Consider the following 17,816-nt stretch of genomic DNA (forward strand, 5'->3'; position numbering starts at 1 on the left):
ACTTCTGCGCGCACAGCGCCCCCTAGTCCCCGCCCACGGGGCGCCTAGTCCAAAGCGCCCCGTTCGCACCCTCGTCCGAGAGATGCGGGGCGGGGCGGGGCGGGGCGGGGAAGGGAGGGGCGGGGAGGGGAGGGGAGGAGAGGGGAGGGAGGGGGCCTCTTGGGTTCGGAGCGCACCCGCGGGGACGCGCCCCGAGGCCTCAGTTCTGGGGGGTCGGGCGGCGGCGGGGGCTGCAGTCCTGCGGGCTCGGAGCCTCTTTTCCCGGGCGAGGCGGCGGCTGGCGTTGGTACTGGGCGGGAGCGGTGGGTAGGGAGGAGGGGAGAGGAGGGGCGAGGAGGGGAGAGGCGGGAGGAACAGCCCCCCCCCCCCCGCCGCGCCTTCCAGCCTCTCCAGGGCGCAGGCGCAGGGGGCGCGGCGCTGCGCGGCGCGGGCCGGGCGGGCGTGGGAAGATGGCGGCAGCGGCGAGCGCGGCTGCGGCCGAGCAGGTCTGTGAGCCCCGCCGCGCCGAGGCCCGGAGGGGCGGGGGCCGGGATCCCGGCGGCGGAGCGCGCGGTGGGGCCGGCGGGGGCGCCGGGCCGGGCCGGGCCGGGCGGGGCGGGGCTGGAGGAGCTGTCCGCCGCCCGGGATGCCGGCAGTCGCTGTGGCGTCCCCGGGTCGGGGCTCCGGGGCCGGGGAAGGGGACGTGCCGCGACCCCCGGCCTGGCCTGGCTGTCCCCGGCCGGAGTCAGGGGGATGCCCGCGCGGAGGGCCCGGGAGGCGGTCGGGAGAGCCGGAGCCTGCTCGAGACGTGCCCGGGACGCGCCTGGCACCGGGCAGCGGAGACGCGGGTAAAAATAGCATCACCCCGGGAGCTGCCGGGCGCCCGGCCCCGGCGAGCGCGATCAGCTGTTGCTCGGGTGTCGGTTTGCAGCCGCTCCTTTTTCTGCCATCCTGAGCTGCAGCCGGCCAGGCCTCTCCTGCCACTTGGGTTTTGGAGATTGAGTAGTCTGCGTTATAAAGCCGTCTCCTGTCCAGTTAGAGTAAAGTCATCTTTTAAAAATGCTCTGTCAATAATTTCCTGATCTGCATTGCAAACTTGTAACCTAGAATCGTTTAAAACACTGCTTCCCCTCCCCTCCCCAACAAGCTAAGACACGTGTATATATACATACATGTATTTACACATACGTATCCATATCTGTGGTTACTAGGGGGGTTTATAATAATAATAATTTTTATAGTCATGATTCTCCCTTAATCGTTACATCCCTATTGCAATATTAGTTAGCAACATTCTGTTTACAGAAAATCTTTCTAGTAGATAAATATCACCGGCGGAGTCTTTCTAAGGGACCTAACAGAGGACATGAAACCAGCCTTCAAGCAGTTTAAAGTCAAACTGCCAAATAAATGCAGAGCAATTAGCTTAACTGCAGAACAGGTAAGCTATAGGTCATAACATAAAATAAAACAGAAATGAATGAGTGACAGGTGAGAAATCATGAAATTGTTCCTTACCTTTCCTCCCTCATTTATCAGCTTGTGGTTTGGATTACTCTTTTTTCATCTACATCACCTATTGCTGTTCTTGAGTTTCTTTTTAAAAAAAAAAAAAAGCTTCCTTTATTTTTATACAAGAGCTGGGGTACAGGCCAGAGGCACAGGAGGGTGAGAGGATTCACCAGAGACAGAGCAGGGAGCAGAACAGGCAGACTGACTGAAATACACTGCTGAGGGGAGCAGCAGGCATGACAGGAGAGGTCTGCCACTCCGTATGGGAATCTCCCTGGCCTGCAAGGGCTGCAGACAGCTTTACAGTGCTGAGCTCAACCTGCTGCACCACCAGGGAGGCCCTGTCACCTGGCAAGGTGTACTTGAGTTTCTATTCTTGCTGTATACAAAATGGGACTATCTGATCATTCCTCACTCTCCACTTCAGAGTTATGTTTTATATCTGAAGCCATGAACTTAAATGAATCTTTATACAGGCCTTTCAAACTTAAAAATGTTCAAAAGTAGATTGCATCATACTTACTCTAAAAAGAGCTACTGCCATCCATTCATCTGGTTAACCCAGCCAGAAACTTGGGAGCAGGGCCAGCTTAGGAGAGAGAGCTCAAAAGGGACCCACACTTGGTTCAGTTATCTCCTGCCCCAGGCTTGACATTTGAACAAAGAGTCTCATATTTTTATTTTGGACTCTACAAATTATGTAGCTAGTTCTAGTTGGGAGTCATCCTAGATCCCTGTGTTTCACCCTTATATCCAATCAATCACAAGTTCCTGTCTGTTCTACCTCAAAATTTCTCTAATCTTCTCTTCATCCCCATTGCAAAGTTTAGTCAAGCCTTCATTTGGATTGTAGGGAAACCTGATGTAGATGTCTTCATCTCTATGCCCTTCAATTCCAGTTATCTCTTTGTGGTTTGATGTGCTGTCCTGTAAGTCCAATATCACTATCCTATCTTAAATCTTCAGTAGTACCCCATCACCTCCAGGATAAGGCCCGTTATTCTTTTTTTCTTTGTTTTATATATTTTTACATCATTTTTCATTTTTGCACAATGTATACATTGTCATCTTGGTTTTAGTCCCCATACAACTCCCACCCTACTTGTTTTGATCCTACTCCCTTCTCCCCCACCTGTAGTGTGCCTCTGGTTTATGGTTGCTTGTTGATTTTTTTACTTTATTATAATTAGTCTTTTTCCTGGTCCCTTATTTAGGTTTTCTAAATTCCTGCTATGAGTGACACCATCCAGTATTTTTCTTTTTCTTTCTGGCTTATTTCGCTGAGCATGATCCCTGTAGCTGCAAATTGCATGAGTTTATCTTTTTTGATTGCTGAGTAATATTCCATTGTGTATATGTACCACATCTTCTTGATCCAGTCATCTATTTTTGGGCATTTGGGTTGTTTCCATAGCTTACCTATTATAAATAGTGCTGCCATAAACATAGGGGTGCAGGTGCCCTTTTGAAGTAATGTTTCTGTGTTCTTTGGGTAAATACCTAGGAGTGGAATTGCTGGATCATATGGAAGCTCCATCTTTAGCAGATTGAGGAATCTCCACAAAGCTCTCCAGGGTGGTTGGACCAGTTTGCACTCCCACCAGCAGTGCTAGAGAGTTCCCTTTTCTCCACATCCTCGCCAACATTTGTTGTTGCTAGTTTTTTTAATATGTGCCATTTTCACTGGTGTCAGATGGTATCTAATTTTGGTTTTGATTTGCATTTCCCTGATTACAAGTGATGTTGAACATTTTTTCATATGCCTGTTGGCCATTTGCATTTCCTCTTTGGAGAAGTTTATTTTTAGCTCTTCTGCCCATTTTTTGACTGGGTTATTCACTTTGTTTTTGTTGAGTCTTGTCAGCTTTTTGTAAATTTTTGTGATCAATATTTTATCATTAGTGTTGTGTGCAAAAAATTTCTCTCAATCGGTGGGGTATCTCTTTGTTTTGATTACTGTCTCTTTTGCTGTACAGAAGCTCTTTAATTTGATGTAGTCCCAGATGTTTATCTTTGCATTCACTATCACTGCTTTGGGTGATGTGTCTGTAAAGATGTCTTTGATGTGCATATCACGTAGTGTTTCGCCTATATTTCCTTCCATATATTTTATGGTTTCAGGTCTTATGTCTAGTTCTTTAATCCATTAAGAGTTGGTTTTTGTGCATGGTGTGAAGTAGTAGTCAAGCTTCATTCTTTTGCATGTAGCGACCCAGTTTTCCCAGCACCATTTATTGAACAAACTTTTTTTGCTCCATTGCATAGTCTTTGCTCCTTTGTCAAAGATTAATTGGCCGTAAATCTATGGGTTTATTTCTGGATTTTCTATTCGTTCCATTGGTCCGTGTGTCTGTTCTTGTTCCAATATGATGCAGTTTTGATTATTACAGCTTCATAGTATAGTTTGAAGTCTGGGAGTGTGACATCTCCATTCCCTTCTTTTTTTTTTTCAGGAGAGCTTTGGCCATTCGGGGTTTTTGGTGGCTCCATATGAATTTCATCAATGTTTGTTCTATTTCTTTGAAGAATGTCATTGAATTTTTATTGGAATAACATTGAATCTGTAAATTGCTTTTGGTAGAATGGCCATTTTGATAATGTTAATTCTTCCAATCTATGAGCAGGTGATGTCTTTCCACTTCTTTGTGTCGTCTTCTATTTCTTTTAACAGTGTTTTATAGTTTTCTTTGTATAGGTCCTTTACCTCTTTTGTTAGGTTTATTCCCAAGTATTTGATTTTTTTTTGTTTCAGTAATAAAAGGGATGGTTTTCTTGACTTCTTCTTCAGATTTATTGTTTGTGTATAGGAAGGCTACTGATTTTTGTGTGCTAATTTGTATCCTGCTACTTTACAAAACTGATTAATTAGTTTGATTAGTTTTTCTGTGGAGTTTTTAGGGTTCTCTATGTATAGTATCTTATCATCTGCAAATAGTGATAGTTCACTGAATTATCTTTTGCAGAGCCTGACTTCTTGCTTTGTGAATTTTTAGTTTTTATCTGCCACTTTCTCACAATGATAATGCTTGCTCTTTTCATTTTCTGTAAGCCCTCAACCATCTTACTATCCCTGTACCATGATAAGATTTTAGTAGCCCTCTCTACTTTGTCTTGGTTGATCACCTTGTCTTTTACATTTCTAGACAAAAGAATGTTTTCTCCTCTTGAAGAACTTATGTCATTCATATCCAGATACCTCCAGTGAATTCTAATTGAACAAACATAGAGACCAATCTGTGTCCCTCTGTCCCAGGTTTTCCATAGCCTTCCCTATTTTTCCAACTTTATTCTCCTTATGTTGCCAGATCTGATCCTCCTGGCTTTCCTGACCACACCACACACTCACTGCTTCCCATTGAGCGCCACAGCTTGTCTAGACAGTTGGTTTTCACACCTGCACTTTATTATATTGTTAACTATTCCATACATCAAATCACATGTCCAGAGTAATATCCAAAATATAAGGATTCTGTCCTGGATATTTGTGGTATTAAGCATAAAGTACCTAATAAATGCCTATTCAATAAATGAATTTTCTCAAAGCTAAAAAAAATATGTAACTTGGCCAATACCCATTTCTACCCATTCCTTTTGTAGTTCAAGTTCAGGATTACCAGATTATCACCTGAAATGTCATTTAAACATAGTCTGTCCGAAGTTCTAACTTTTTGGTCTCAGGTTCTTTTTACACTGGAAAATTACTGAGGATACAATAGAGCTTTTGTTTATATCAGTCATATCCATTGATATTTACTGTATTAGAAATTAAAGCAAAAAAATTAAAACACAAGTACACATTTCATTATCTGTTATATCATCACATATAGTCCTATATCCTCTGGATAACACCATTATACATTCATAACGGAGAGTAAAAAGGAAAATAAATCTTGTGTTATTTTGAAGAAATAGTTTTGACCCTCTATATCCCTGAAGAGGTCCAGGCAACTCCCTCAGAACTCCCTGCCCCATACTTTGAAAGCTGCTGCTCATCGGAGGGATAAGTAATAAAGTGTTGTCAGCCTTTCCAGATTTTTCTCATATAAGTAAAAAAATATACACAAGTAGGGCCTCCCCAGTGGTGCAGCGATTGAGCGCTGGGTTGCAAAGCTGCCTGCAGCCTCTGCAGCGCCAGTTCGATCCCCAGCTGCTCCCAGGCCACTGGAGGAGGGTCCCACATGGCGCACATACCTCTCTGCTGTGCCCGCTGCTCCCCTCAGCAGTGTACTTCGGTCCTTCTGCCTGCTCTGCTCCCCGCTCTGGCTCTGGTGAATTCTCTCACCCTCCCGTGCTTCTGACTGTACCCAGTGCTTGTATAAATAAATAAATAATAAATCTTTAAAAAATATATATATATACACAAGTAAATAAATCATTAATAAAAACAAGATTACCCACAGTGGGATGTATGTGTCAACTCTTCCCCCAAGTGAACTGTACACTGTCCTGACAATAGGAATATTAAAAGCAGAGAGGAAAAATTTATTATGAAATAGTCACATTGAAGTTTTCCTCTACCACACCTCTAAGCGCAGTAATGTCCTTACTTGGAGCTTGCAACTCAACATGACTTGAAGTTTATTAGTGGAAAAAGTATCTCTAGCCAATTCAACTTTATTAATTTGAGGTTAACACATCAGAAAGAGGGTAAAACTGTTCCATCCTGTTCAAAACCCTGTTGTGTTTTGTTTTTAACAGAGTTCCAATGGTCCTGTAAAGAAGTCCATGCGTGAAAAGGCTGTTGAGAGAAGGAATGTTAATAAAGAGCATAATAGTAACTTCAAAGCCGGATACATTCCCATTGATGAAGATCGTCTCCATAAAACAGGACTGAGAGGGAGAAAGGGCAATTTAGCCATCTGTGTGATTATCCTCTTATTTATTCTGGCTGTCATCAATTTAATTGTGAGTATATAATACAGAATATGCTCTTTTTAATTATCTTGGAGAATTTTTTTCTTCTTTCTGCTTTTCTATACATCTTTTATCGTTTATTGAATTTCAGTGAGTATTTCATATGTAAAAAATCTGGTATGCTAATATTGGCAAGTATTCATTTTATTTAGAAAAAAATGCTCATGGATTTTTTTCCTTTAAAAGACAATTTTCAGGGCCTCCCCGGTGGCGCAGCGGTTGAGCGCTGGGTTGCGAAGCTGCCCGCAGCCTCTGCAGCGCCAGTTCAATCCCCGGCTGCTCCCCGGCCACCGGAGGAGGGTCCCACATGGCGCTCAGACCTCTCCTGCCACCCGCTGCTCCCCTTAGCAGTGTACTTCAGTCCTTCTGCCTGCTCTGCTCCCCGCTCTGACTCTGGTGAATTCTCTCACCCTCCCGCGCTTCTGACTGTACCCAGTGCTTGTATAAATAAATAAATAAATCTTTAAAAAAAAAAAAAAAGACAATTTTCATATTGATGGAGTCAACTCAGTAATCTTTGTCAAGATATCTTTATTTCCTAAAAATGTAATCCTAAAAATGCAATCCTTTCTATTTTGAGTTAACTTTTCCAGCATTTAGTCTTGCCTCCTCAGCTTGATTTTAAAATTGTACCCCATTGATGGCAGTAAAATTTTATATTTTATAGTACTAAATCTCTGTTGTCGAAGAAAAAAAGGAACTGGTAGGCTGGTTTACACTAAGATGCCGAGGACTTGGTGTATAACCTTTTCCAAAGATACTTGCTTTTTTAAAGATGACTTTAAATCTAAGATTGTATCTGATGATTGAATCTGAAACCCCCTGGCATGTGTGTGGATAGATACTGTCAGAGGGATTGCTGGTGTACCCAAGACTGATCATGAACAAGATACACATATTATTTAGGAATGCAGAGATAAATTCTAGGTGGAATACCTAGAATTATCAAAAATGGTAGGTTCTAGGGACTGAGATGTGGTAAAGGTAGAAGAAATGAGACTGCTTTTTTTTATTATAGATCTTTCAGCACCCTTTATTTTCAGCTATTTGCTTGTAGTACTTTGATAAAAACAAAGTTGGTTTTGTTTATGAGTGCAATACCACTTATTTGTTGTGCTCTTCTTGCTGGCGGTACTCTTCAGGAAGTATATGTTACCTGTTAGCACGGGGCTTGTTTTCTTTTTTAGATAACCCTTGTTATCTGGGCTGTGATTCGCATTGGACCAAATGGTTGCGATAGCATGGAGTTTCACGAAAGTGGTCTGCTTCGATTTAAGCAAGTATCTGACATGGGAATTATACATCCTCTCTACAAGAGCACAGTAGGAGGGAGGCGAAATGAAAATTTAGTCATCACAGGAAACAACCAACCTGTAAGTAACCACATTCGCTGAGGGATATTAGGAAAAATTCCTTATAAAAATCTAGAATTGGCTGTTGGAAATAGCTGTTGTCCTTCAGAGAAATTTCATAAATATTTTCAATAACATTACTGGCCTTACACAGTATCAATGTTAAGTCTTTTCTTGGTATTCTAGATTTCAATATCTAGTAGAACTGTTGTGATAAGAATACATAGTTTACTCTTTCCTCTATACTAGGAAACCATTTATAAAGTCCTTCCCGGGTTATAATTCCCTCCACTCTCTTGGAGTCTAAAAGAGAATACGTCAATCTAGTCAGTTGCAGCCCATGCTAGTGGCTGCTATGATAAGTTTTCAACAGAATAGGACCTGCAGGGGGTATTCTCACTGCCTGCTGCCTGCCTTAGGCATTGGGCCATGTGCCCTGTGTGCTTGCGCAGAGCAGTAGAAGCAAGTGAACACACAAGCCCTCATTTTAAAGCTCTCACCTCTCCAAGTGAGTGGGGTGGGGAGACAGATGCAGTTAAAATTATTTGAAGTCTATTCTTTTTTAATTTTTTTATAATGTTCTTTGTGAATTTTGCCTACAGTATTCTTTGGAAACATATTCATAATTAAGTGTTTTTCTGAAGATTGTTTTCCAGCAAGGGACAACAAAGCTCAGTGTAGAAAAGAACAAAACTTCTATTACAAGTGACATTGGAATGCAGTTTTTTGACCCAAGGACTCAAAATATCTTGTTCAGCACAGACTATGAAACGCATGAGTTTCATTTGCCAAATGGAGTGAAAAGTTTGAATGTTCAAAAAGCATCTACTGAAAGGGTATGATTTATTTTCTTTGTCTTATTAATGGAATAGAATTATGTCTAAAGTTACAATGTCTGAAGTTACAAAGGTTATATTTCAGAACAATTGAAAGGATTCATTTTAAACTTGTCAATGAGCTAATGTGATTATTTTCAAATCTTCTCTTTTTATCTCAACAACTATGTAATATAATGAAACACTTATCACTCATAGTTCATGATTGAAGTTCCTATTCCTCTCTGATAATAATTGTCAATTTAATTTACAAAATTTTTTCACTACTTTTAAAAATATTTTCAGATTACCAGCAACGCTACTAGTGACCTAAATATAAAAGTTGATGGACGTGCTATCGTGCGTGGAAATGAAGGCGTATTCATTATGGGCAAAACCATTGAATTTCACATGGGTGGTAATATGGAGTTCAAGGCTGTGAGTATTTTTAAGAATTTTTAAAGAATTAGTAGATCTTGAGTACATAAATGCATCTGTGGAATAGGATACAATGATTTGAAATGCTAATGTAGTTGTTTATCTTTTGGCTTAGCAAGATGTTTAAAATGGATTGTGAAGTACAAGAAAGGTACAAAGCAATTAGTGAAATGTCTCTTTTATTTCTCAGAACATATGTATTTTTTGTTTTAGTTTCCCTTGAGAAATCCTGTGGCATTTATTAGAAATGACTTCTGATGCTCTCGTGGATGTTTTTTAGTTTTAATTTATAAGTCAGATTGAATTTTCCTATCTCCTCAACCTACTTGGTCATTAGTCAGTGTGAATCCAGGGAATGCAGATTCATTTTCATGTTAGCCTCACTCTGGCCACTAACTTCTTTATTTTTTTATTTTTTCCCCCACTGAGGAATGAGGTTCACTGAGTTTCAGGTGTGCAACATAATGAATGGATAGTTGTATACATTGAGAAATGATCATCACAATCTGTTAGCATAGAGAGTTAGAATTTTTTTTCTTGTGATAAGAACTTTGAAGATTTACTCTATTAGCAACTTTACAAAGAGCAATATCAGCTGTAGTTACTAGGTTATAGTCCCATGAATTATTTATTTTATAACTGGAAGACTGTATGTTTTTATCCCCTTCACCCATTGTAACCACCGCTCACCCCTCCCTGTTCACCATTATGGTCAAAATATATTTCTTCGGAATGCCTTTGGGCTCCTTCTATATGCTACTTAACTAAAGCTAACAAAATTTGTCTTACTAAGCATTAAATGACAAAAGCAAACTTAAAACCTAATAAAGACTTAATAAATAACTCTTCTCCTTTTTAAAAAAAATTAACCTCGTAAGTATTTGCTTTACTTTCATTAACAGCTTTTCCCCCCAAAACACATACTCAGCTCTCTAAACAATTAACATGAATATAAAATGTGATTCTTTCCAGACTCTGAGTTTGCAGTGCTGACTTTTTTACATGTACTGCAGTAAGAAGCCATTTTTTCAAGAGAATAGTATTGAAGAATGGTCACACTGGGCTGTTTCTGCACTAGAAGTTCAAAGAAGCATAAGATGTAACAGATTTGTATATAGCCACTAGCGATTTACCATTTTTTTTTTTTTGCCCACCTGAAAATTCTACCTACTGTTAATATAACAAATATTAAAATACTTTGAAAGATACATATGTACATACATTTCTCCACAGTGAAAGAAGCCAGTGTTGAAAAGATAATTCACTTTTTATGTAATTCATGCCAGTTTTGAAATGTATAAGGTAATCATTAGAATTTTTTTCAATTAAATGGCTTTTAAGAAATGACTTTAGGCATTTAAAGAAAATAAAATTAAATGACCACAAGATGGCAGCATTGGAACAAAATTGAAAGTTCCTGTACTGATTCTGTTTATTCCATGTCCTCTCTACATAGTTGGCCATTTTCATTATTTCATAACCAACTTTCTGTCATTGCTTTAAATTCCCGCTGTAAGGCAATGACTCTCATGTTTGGAACTCTGCATTAATCTCTCCTCTGAACTAGGATTTATATCCAACTGCCTTCTTAACCATCTCCACTTCAGTATGTTAGGCACCTCAAACTCAACAAGTTTAAAAAAATAATAATCCTCCCTCCTTTCCCAAAGCGTGCATTTCTTTCAGTGCTCTGATATGGCTAAGTGATGCCCATCAGTCCATAGGCAGAGCCCTCTGGCTTTCCCTTCAGAAGATGCACACCATCAGCTGCTTCTCACCAGCCCACCGCCACAGCTTCTGTGGTGCAAACTACCACACTTCGCACCTGCTCTTAGGAGCAGTCTCTCTCGAAATAATAATCTAATTCAGAATAAAATCCACAGTCTACTCCTAACCTTACGTGTCTGCTCCCTTCTTATTTCTTCCACTTGTGTCCTACCGGTCGTCCTGTTACTCTTGACTTCAGCCACACTAGCCTCCACTCTGACCTTCCTCGAACACCAGGCACAGTTTCATCTTCAGGCTTTTGTGTGTATTGTTTTCTCTGCCTGGAGTGCCCTTCCCCAGTTGACCATCTGGCTTACTCTATCACATCATCCAGTTTCCTGTGGACTCTGGCCTCATCAGGGAGGCCGTACCCAGACATTCTGTGTAAAGTAGAACCTGGTTACCGTGACTTTCTCTACTTACTCTGACTGACTTTTCTCAGAGCATTTATCCCATCTGAGGTCCTATTTGTCTTACCTATTCCTGTGTTTGCCTGCCCTATGAAACTGTCAGCACTGTGAGAACTTGAACTTTGCCTGTGTGTTTACTGATGTAGTCCTAGCACCTAGAATAGTATCTAACATGGAAGATATTTCATCATCATGTGTTGAATGAATGAAAAGGAGAGAGGGAAGGAAATCGGGAGGGAGAGGTTTAGGAGTTCCTTGAAAGAGGGGGTTTTAAGGCCCTACAGTACAAAATTCTTGTAACAGTGGGCCTGAAAAAAAGAACCTCCAGGCACTTTCGATTGAATGCCTGGCCTTCACAGTTACATGTTTGAGTCTTCATTTGTGGTATTGCAGAAGGTTGGAAATTAAAATCCATTCCCTCCAGAAGAAAAAGACTCCCCCCCCACCACCATTATCAGAAACTGATCAGTAACTGTTAAAACTTGAAATGAAAATGATCTGAGACTTCCTCAACCTCAATTTTATTTGCACCTAGGACTTTTAATGTAATTTTAATTGAGAAATCAAATGTGTTACAAGTGTATTGATATACATAATGAATTATCATCAAGAGGTCAGTCACTACTTGAATCTTGACATTGGTTTTGTATTTTGTTGCTGCTTCTTTGGCCAAGACTACTCTTCCTCACTATATCCTTTTCTAGTTAGTATTCCAATAACTTTTGCTTATTAAATTTATTCAATTGCCACTTGTGGGGGTAAGTAAACTGTGCCATTATTCTCCTAATAGGAAAACAGCATCATCTTGAATGGAACCGTGATGGTCAGCCCAACTCGCCTACCTAGTTCCTCCAGTGCAGACCAGTTTAGCAGCAACGAGTGGGTGCGCTACAAGCTGTGTATGTGTGCTGATGGGACGCTCTTCAAAGTTCAAGTAACAGGCCAGAACATGGGCTGCCAAATCTCAGACAACCCCTGTGGAAACACTTACTAGAAGAACCTGAGAGTTCACCAGTATACTCACATCTAAACTTGGCTTTTGTTTTTTAAGAGCGACGCACATCATGTTTTTACAGAGTTCGTGACAACGCATAATTATTTTATCTGCAGAGCACTACTATTATATAGTCTTGATATTTAGAAATTCTCAGAGAGCCCAAATTCTGTTATATTTCATTAAGTTGTGCTGATCTTCAAAGTTCTCTAAAATAATTATCAAAAGTTGAGTAAAATCAAAATCTCCTTAATGAAGTGCTTTTAAAGTACTGTTCCTTTTCTAAAAGATAAAGCACTGCAACAATTATTTAGACTCTCTGAAAGTTTTTGATAACTAATGGGGATAGACCCACTTAGAGTGATTGAAAGGTACCATGTCAATAGATGTGACACGCTCCGTCTTTTGGATTCTAAGAGGAAAGACTTTACTACATTCACTTTCATCCATATTCTTCATATCTTGCAATTGAAGTCATTAAAGAACTTTACATATGTGAGAGAAGAAAAACTATGGTTCCTTAGTTTGCACAAAGAAGAAGAAAATAGAGTGTTTACTTGAAATAATGATAAATAGTAAGTGTTCGCAATGTGGTAGAAATGAAAACAATCTCAGCTGTAACTTTTAGTGATTACAGCTGTCATTTATGGAGCATCTTACACACGCTAGGCATTGTGTAGGATTGCATGTCTAATGTCTCTTATTCTCACCACAACTTTGTGAATGGACATTATTATCCCAGTTTTACCCACTAGTAAACAGAAGATCAGAGAATTTAAGAGAGTTATTGAATGTCTCATAGGACTTCCAGAGTTGGGATTGAAATTCTGGTGTAAGTCAAACCTAAATGTAACTGCTCAGAATATCACATTCCTGTCACTATCTGAATTGAAGTTATAATTATTTAAAACTCTAGATAGATGAACAAACATGAACTTAAACTTATCTAAGCAGAGAAGACTCAATAAATGCTTAGTCAGTAAGGATAAATATCATATCCAAAATATGATCAGTCACTATCAAATTTTGAACTACCTTATGCTAATTTTGAAGTATAGTGAGATCAAATTGACCTTGTTGTGGATTACCCTATTTTCTCAGTCAATGGGACTGGGCCCTACAATATGTATGGTAAAAGGTTGTTAAGGCATTTATACCCTCAGTCTTCCTGCCAACACTGGGAAGTGGGGAGCATGGCCCCAAGCAAGTGCTGCTGGCCCCAGGAATGACCAAGGGCATTTACCCCTATGGGACATATAAATAGTACTCTTTTTAATGTGTCCTAAGCCTTGAAAAGAACCAGGTAGCAGTAGACTAAAGCATGCTAATGCAGGAATTAATACAAGTAATTCTTAAGTAAGAAAATTGATCTCGGCTCCCAACATCACTACCATCCCAGTGTAAATGATCTATAGCCTTCATGCTAGTTGATTTTTAATGTATTTTTTATTGACTCAAAAGGAACTATGGCACTATGAAGACACACAGTATCAGGAACAGAGATCTCAAAATATTTGTTGTAAAGTAGGTAGTAGAGATAATTCACAGGCCCCACACTGCATTCTAATACAACAGTATTCTATCTTAGTCACTTTGAACTGTATAGATAAGCAAATCAATACAATAACCAGTTTGCACTCTATATTGTTACAGTTCTCTCTGAGAGAAAACCTCAAAGCTTAGAGATTGTGAATACTCTTCGAGTATACTAAAATAGTGATTGACTTACTTATACGGAGAGTTTTTACATAAAAAAAGGAGGGAAATTTATAACCTCTTCAGTGCTGTTACTTGTGGTGATATGTAGAACCCATTTGAATATATTCAGTACCATTTAATGGAATTTTCATTCAGATAATTTGTATATTTTTTAATTTTACATACATCACTTGCCTGCTTTATTCAGATTTGTTTTGAGAATTTAAATGTTTTTACAAAAGTCATAGGACACTATGTTACAAAGAATTATTTATTGAATGTAATCCATGAAATCTATTTTTACTTCTCTGATAAATACTTGTTTTGGTACATCTCCATGAAGTGCTTTTGACATGAGAGGATATTTTGATGTTTTTATATAGCTGTTGCTAAGTAACAGGCATAGTATTTGGGACACCTTACATGTAGCACTTGCTTTTCCACTGAAAGGTAGACCTGGAAGATTCACTAGAAAGCAGAACAAGAACAAACCATCCATTTTACCTGCAACTACTTTGCCTATCAGTAAAACTTAAGCTATTCATCTCACCACAGATGGCATTTTTTTATTAACTAAAATGTTACCTTTTTCTCTGCCTGCTGTTTTTCCTTCCCTCCATTGATCACTGTTGTGACCAGCAGCAGACTTGGGGGAGGTAGATGACAAAGACAGGATCTAGGAGAAGGGGGAAGATGCCTGCTTATTCAAATTACCATAGAGGTCGATTGCAATGACATGGGGACACATGAAATAAAAGAAACATATTTGAGACCATCTAATGGGCAAGAAGGAAAAACGCAAAGCCACCCCAAGAGGGACTGCCCACAGACAATCTGCTCTATTTAAAAAGATACTTATTTTTATTCTTGCATTATCAAAAACAAAACTGATTGTGATGATTTGATCATGAAAGGTAGAAGTTCTACCTCATTTTGAAGGAGTTTCTTTTTAAAGGGTGAGAATGTTATGGTGCTAAACTTGAAAAAAAGGAAGAGACCATTCGAATGCTGATAGATCTTAAAAGTGTTGAAGGAACAAAGGTTACAAATTCTGCCATATAAAAATAAACCTATACATGTTTTGGATTGCTAATTTGAGTTTCAGTGTTCAGTTTGTAATAACTATTAATGACCTCTGTTTATAATAAAGATTCTGCCAATTGTTTGCTGTTAATTTTTTAATGGTTAAAGTAATAATACAAACTTGATGAATTTAAATATAGCTTGAGAATGGCACACCATCACTTGTGTAAACTCTCTGAAATCCTAGCATTTTTTTAGTTAGAATTTGTATGGTTCCAGTTTGGATAGTCCTACCCTCTGTGCATTTCACAAGACCTTTCTTCAGTGGCTGTTCCCGTGTCCCAGGGAAATGTGCTCACTGTCACCAAAGTGAAAGGCCAGAGTCTAGAGATGAAAGGGTGAAGGTTTGCACAGACCAGGCTCCCTGAGCCAACAGGTGGAGCCTTAAAGGCTGCCCTCTAAAATCTCTGTCTCATTTGATCCTGTTAGAGAACTGTTGAAAACAACTGTAGTATCCTAAGGTATGCCTTTAGAAACACTGTTATAATTGTGTTCTTTGTACGGCTTATAAAAAGTAGCCTCTTCTGCTTGTTTGGTTTTGTCTACTTGTTCACTTCTCTCTCTTTTATAGAATAGGCTCCTCCTGTCATTTTTTTTCCTGCTGCCTTCCCCCATTTCTTGCTTTCACATCACCCCCACCCCAGTATTTCTAACTGCTTCCTCATACTTCACATTGATTATGGCCATTTAATGCCATTTAATGATTTATGTTTTACCTAATTGTTCTTAATTTCCTCAGAAATTTTTGCTGGCATTTCAGGGTCTCCTTATCTAAGATCTACAAGTTTGTATGTATTCAAGTAATTTCTCTTTACAGATTAATACATTTTACTTTAAGACATTATCCTTACTAGCTATTTTGAACTCAAATCTATTAATATATAACTCTCTTCAATTTATAACCAGGTCAATGAAAAATCTTTATGTCCCCTTAAGAGTGTTTTTCAACCATGTTTCTTTTCAATCCTGAGTAGTAATGTGCCTGTGAATGAAGACTTCGCTTGCTGTTGCCAATACTGTTATATTAGCTTGGTATATGATTGTACATATGATGATAGCAACTTTGAATACAGAAACATGTCTTTCTGGCTATACAAATTCAGTTTCTGGTATTGCTTAAGAGGCACACTATAAAAATAAATCACCCTTCCATGCTGAAGGGCACCTTTGCAGTTCATGGCGAGGGGCACCTGAGCTTAGATGCCCTTCAGAATATGGGAGACTTGACCTTGTATGAAACAAGGGTTTAAAAGTTACGTGGTAAATTTCATTCGTTCCATGCATTAAGTCATCCAAATAGAGATTAACCCTTTAACATAATTCATACTATTAAAACTAGGTAAGTAGATACATCTATAGCTATTTCTTTAATATGTATTTGTTATGCATGCATATACACTATTATGTATTATATATAATTATCACATGAACAACATGGTTCTTACATACAGGAGTTTATAGTGTTAGTGGGAGTTGAACGCAGCCACAAAGCCAAACAGTAGCAATGCAGGATATGTACTGATAATTATTAACATAGATTCATTCATTTACTCAAAGATTGACTGAAAATTTTCTGAAAACAAAGACAAAGGCTAAAGCAGGGGAAAGGGTTTTCAAGCAAGAGGATTAGAAATGGATCTGGAAGGATATAAAGAATTTTAAGGAGAGGAAGAGAATTGAACTTGCAATTGAAAATGAACTGAAAGCTAATTTTAGCATGAGAAATACATACACTACTACTGTACACAAGCCACATCTCATTGTTGCTCCTCGTACTTATCAAACTAGTTCATACAGTTAACTAGATAATGCAATGCTTGAATGCTGACCTCTAAGATTTGGACTATAGGCAATAAGGAGCCCTCTGAGGACTCTGCCTGAAGGAATGATATGAGTAAAGCAGTATTATAGGGAAATGATCCTTGGGAATCTCAGGATCAATCAGAAGGAAAATGAAGAGGCAGTGGCAGGAAAGCAGTTAAGTTATTCTAGTATTTCAAGCCAGTGATGAGAACTAAAGTGTTGCTACTAGAACAGAAAACTACATACTGAATAATGTGGTAATTTGTGTACACACTGGTTTTTTAATGGAATTTTTCTTAAATCACAAAAGTTTTCATCTACTTAAAAAAATTAGTGTGTAGACATTTAGTCATTGTGATTTGTAGTTATTTAAGGCTTTCAGTTGCTTCTCAAGAGTCTTCAACAAAAAAAACATACCTAATGGTTCTGTATCTTCCTACATCTTCATGGTTCTGAGGCAAAGCATCCTTTTTGTAACCATTTTATTTATGTTGTATATAGCTAAATGTTTTCCAAAAAATTTGTGAAGTCACAGAAGCCACAAAGACAAAGCTTGTCGTTCTTCTAGCTGTGAGTTGAACTTTCCCACCTATGCAGTTTCACCATTTAGTGTAACCGGATGACTTGTCACATAATGAACTACACAGCTGATTACAATGTTGTAGATAAGCGTAATAGACTTTGCTCTCTGTGAATGACCAGCAAGGAAGCAGGGAAGTCTAATCTTGGAAGGTTTCCTTCACTCCAAAGCAGACTGCAGTGTGAATGAGCCTGGAAAAGCAGACGCAGAGGTGAGATCCAAGTAAATATCTTTTTCTGAACAAATCAGGCATTTTTTTCTTTAACACATGCCATAAATTAATTGTATACTATAGCTTTACCCTTTTGGTAGCTACATTTTTAATGCCTCAATTTCTAGGAAATCAAATATTCACGTAAATTGGCAAAGTAAGATAATTTTCCTCAATTTTAAGTTGTAAATTAAAATTTGTTGTTTGTTTTTAGGTGTTATTTTGAAAAAGTCAATCCATTTTTCATTTCTCCAGGCATT

The 17,816-nt window shown here is 39.0% G+C and overlaps 1 protein-coding gene across 1 annotated transcript; it reads left to right on the forward strand.

Annotated features, from left to right (window-relative positions):
- Nucleotides 1–449: 449 nt before the first annotated feature.
- Nucleotides 450–12,181, forward strand: SGCB (sarcoglycan beta; the record flags this gene model as incomplete). Its single annotated transcript, XM_084233423.1, has 6 exons — nucleotides 450–485; nucleotides 6,190–6,396; nucleotides 7,593–7,778; nucleotides 8,402–8,593; nucleotides 8,879–9,010; nucleotides 11,978–12,181. The coding sequence occupies 6 exons, from the start codon at nucleotides 450–452 to the stop codon at nucleotides 12,179–12,181; spliced, it is 957 nt and encodes a 318-aa protein (XP_084089549.1).
- Nucleotides 12,182–17,816: the final 5,635 nt, after the last annotated feature.

Source organism: Talpa europaea, assembly GCF_964194135.1.
Source record: "Talpa europaea genome assembly, chromosome: 5".
Classification (NCBI taxonomy): Eukaryota; Metazoa; Chordata; class Mammalia; order Eulipotyphla; family Talpidae; genus Talpa; species Talpa europaea.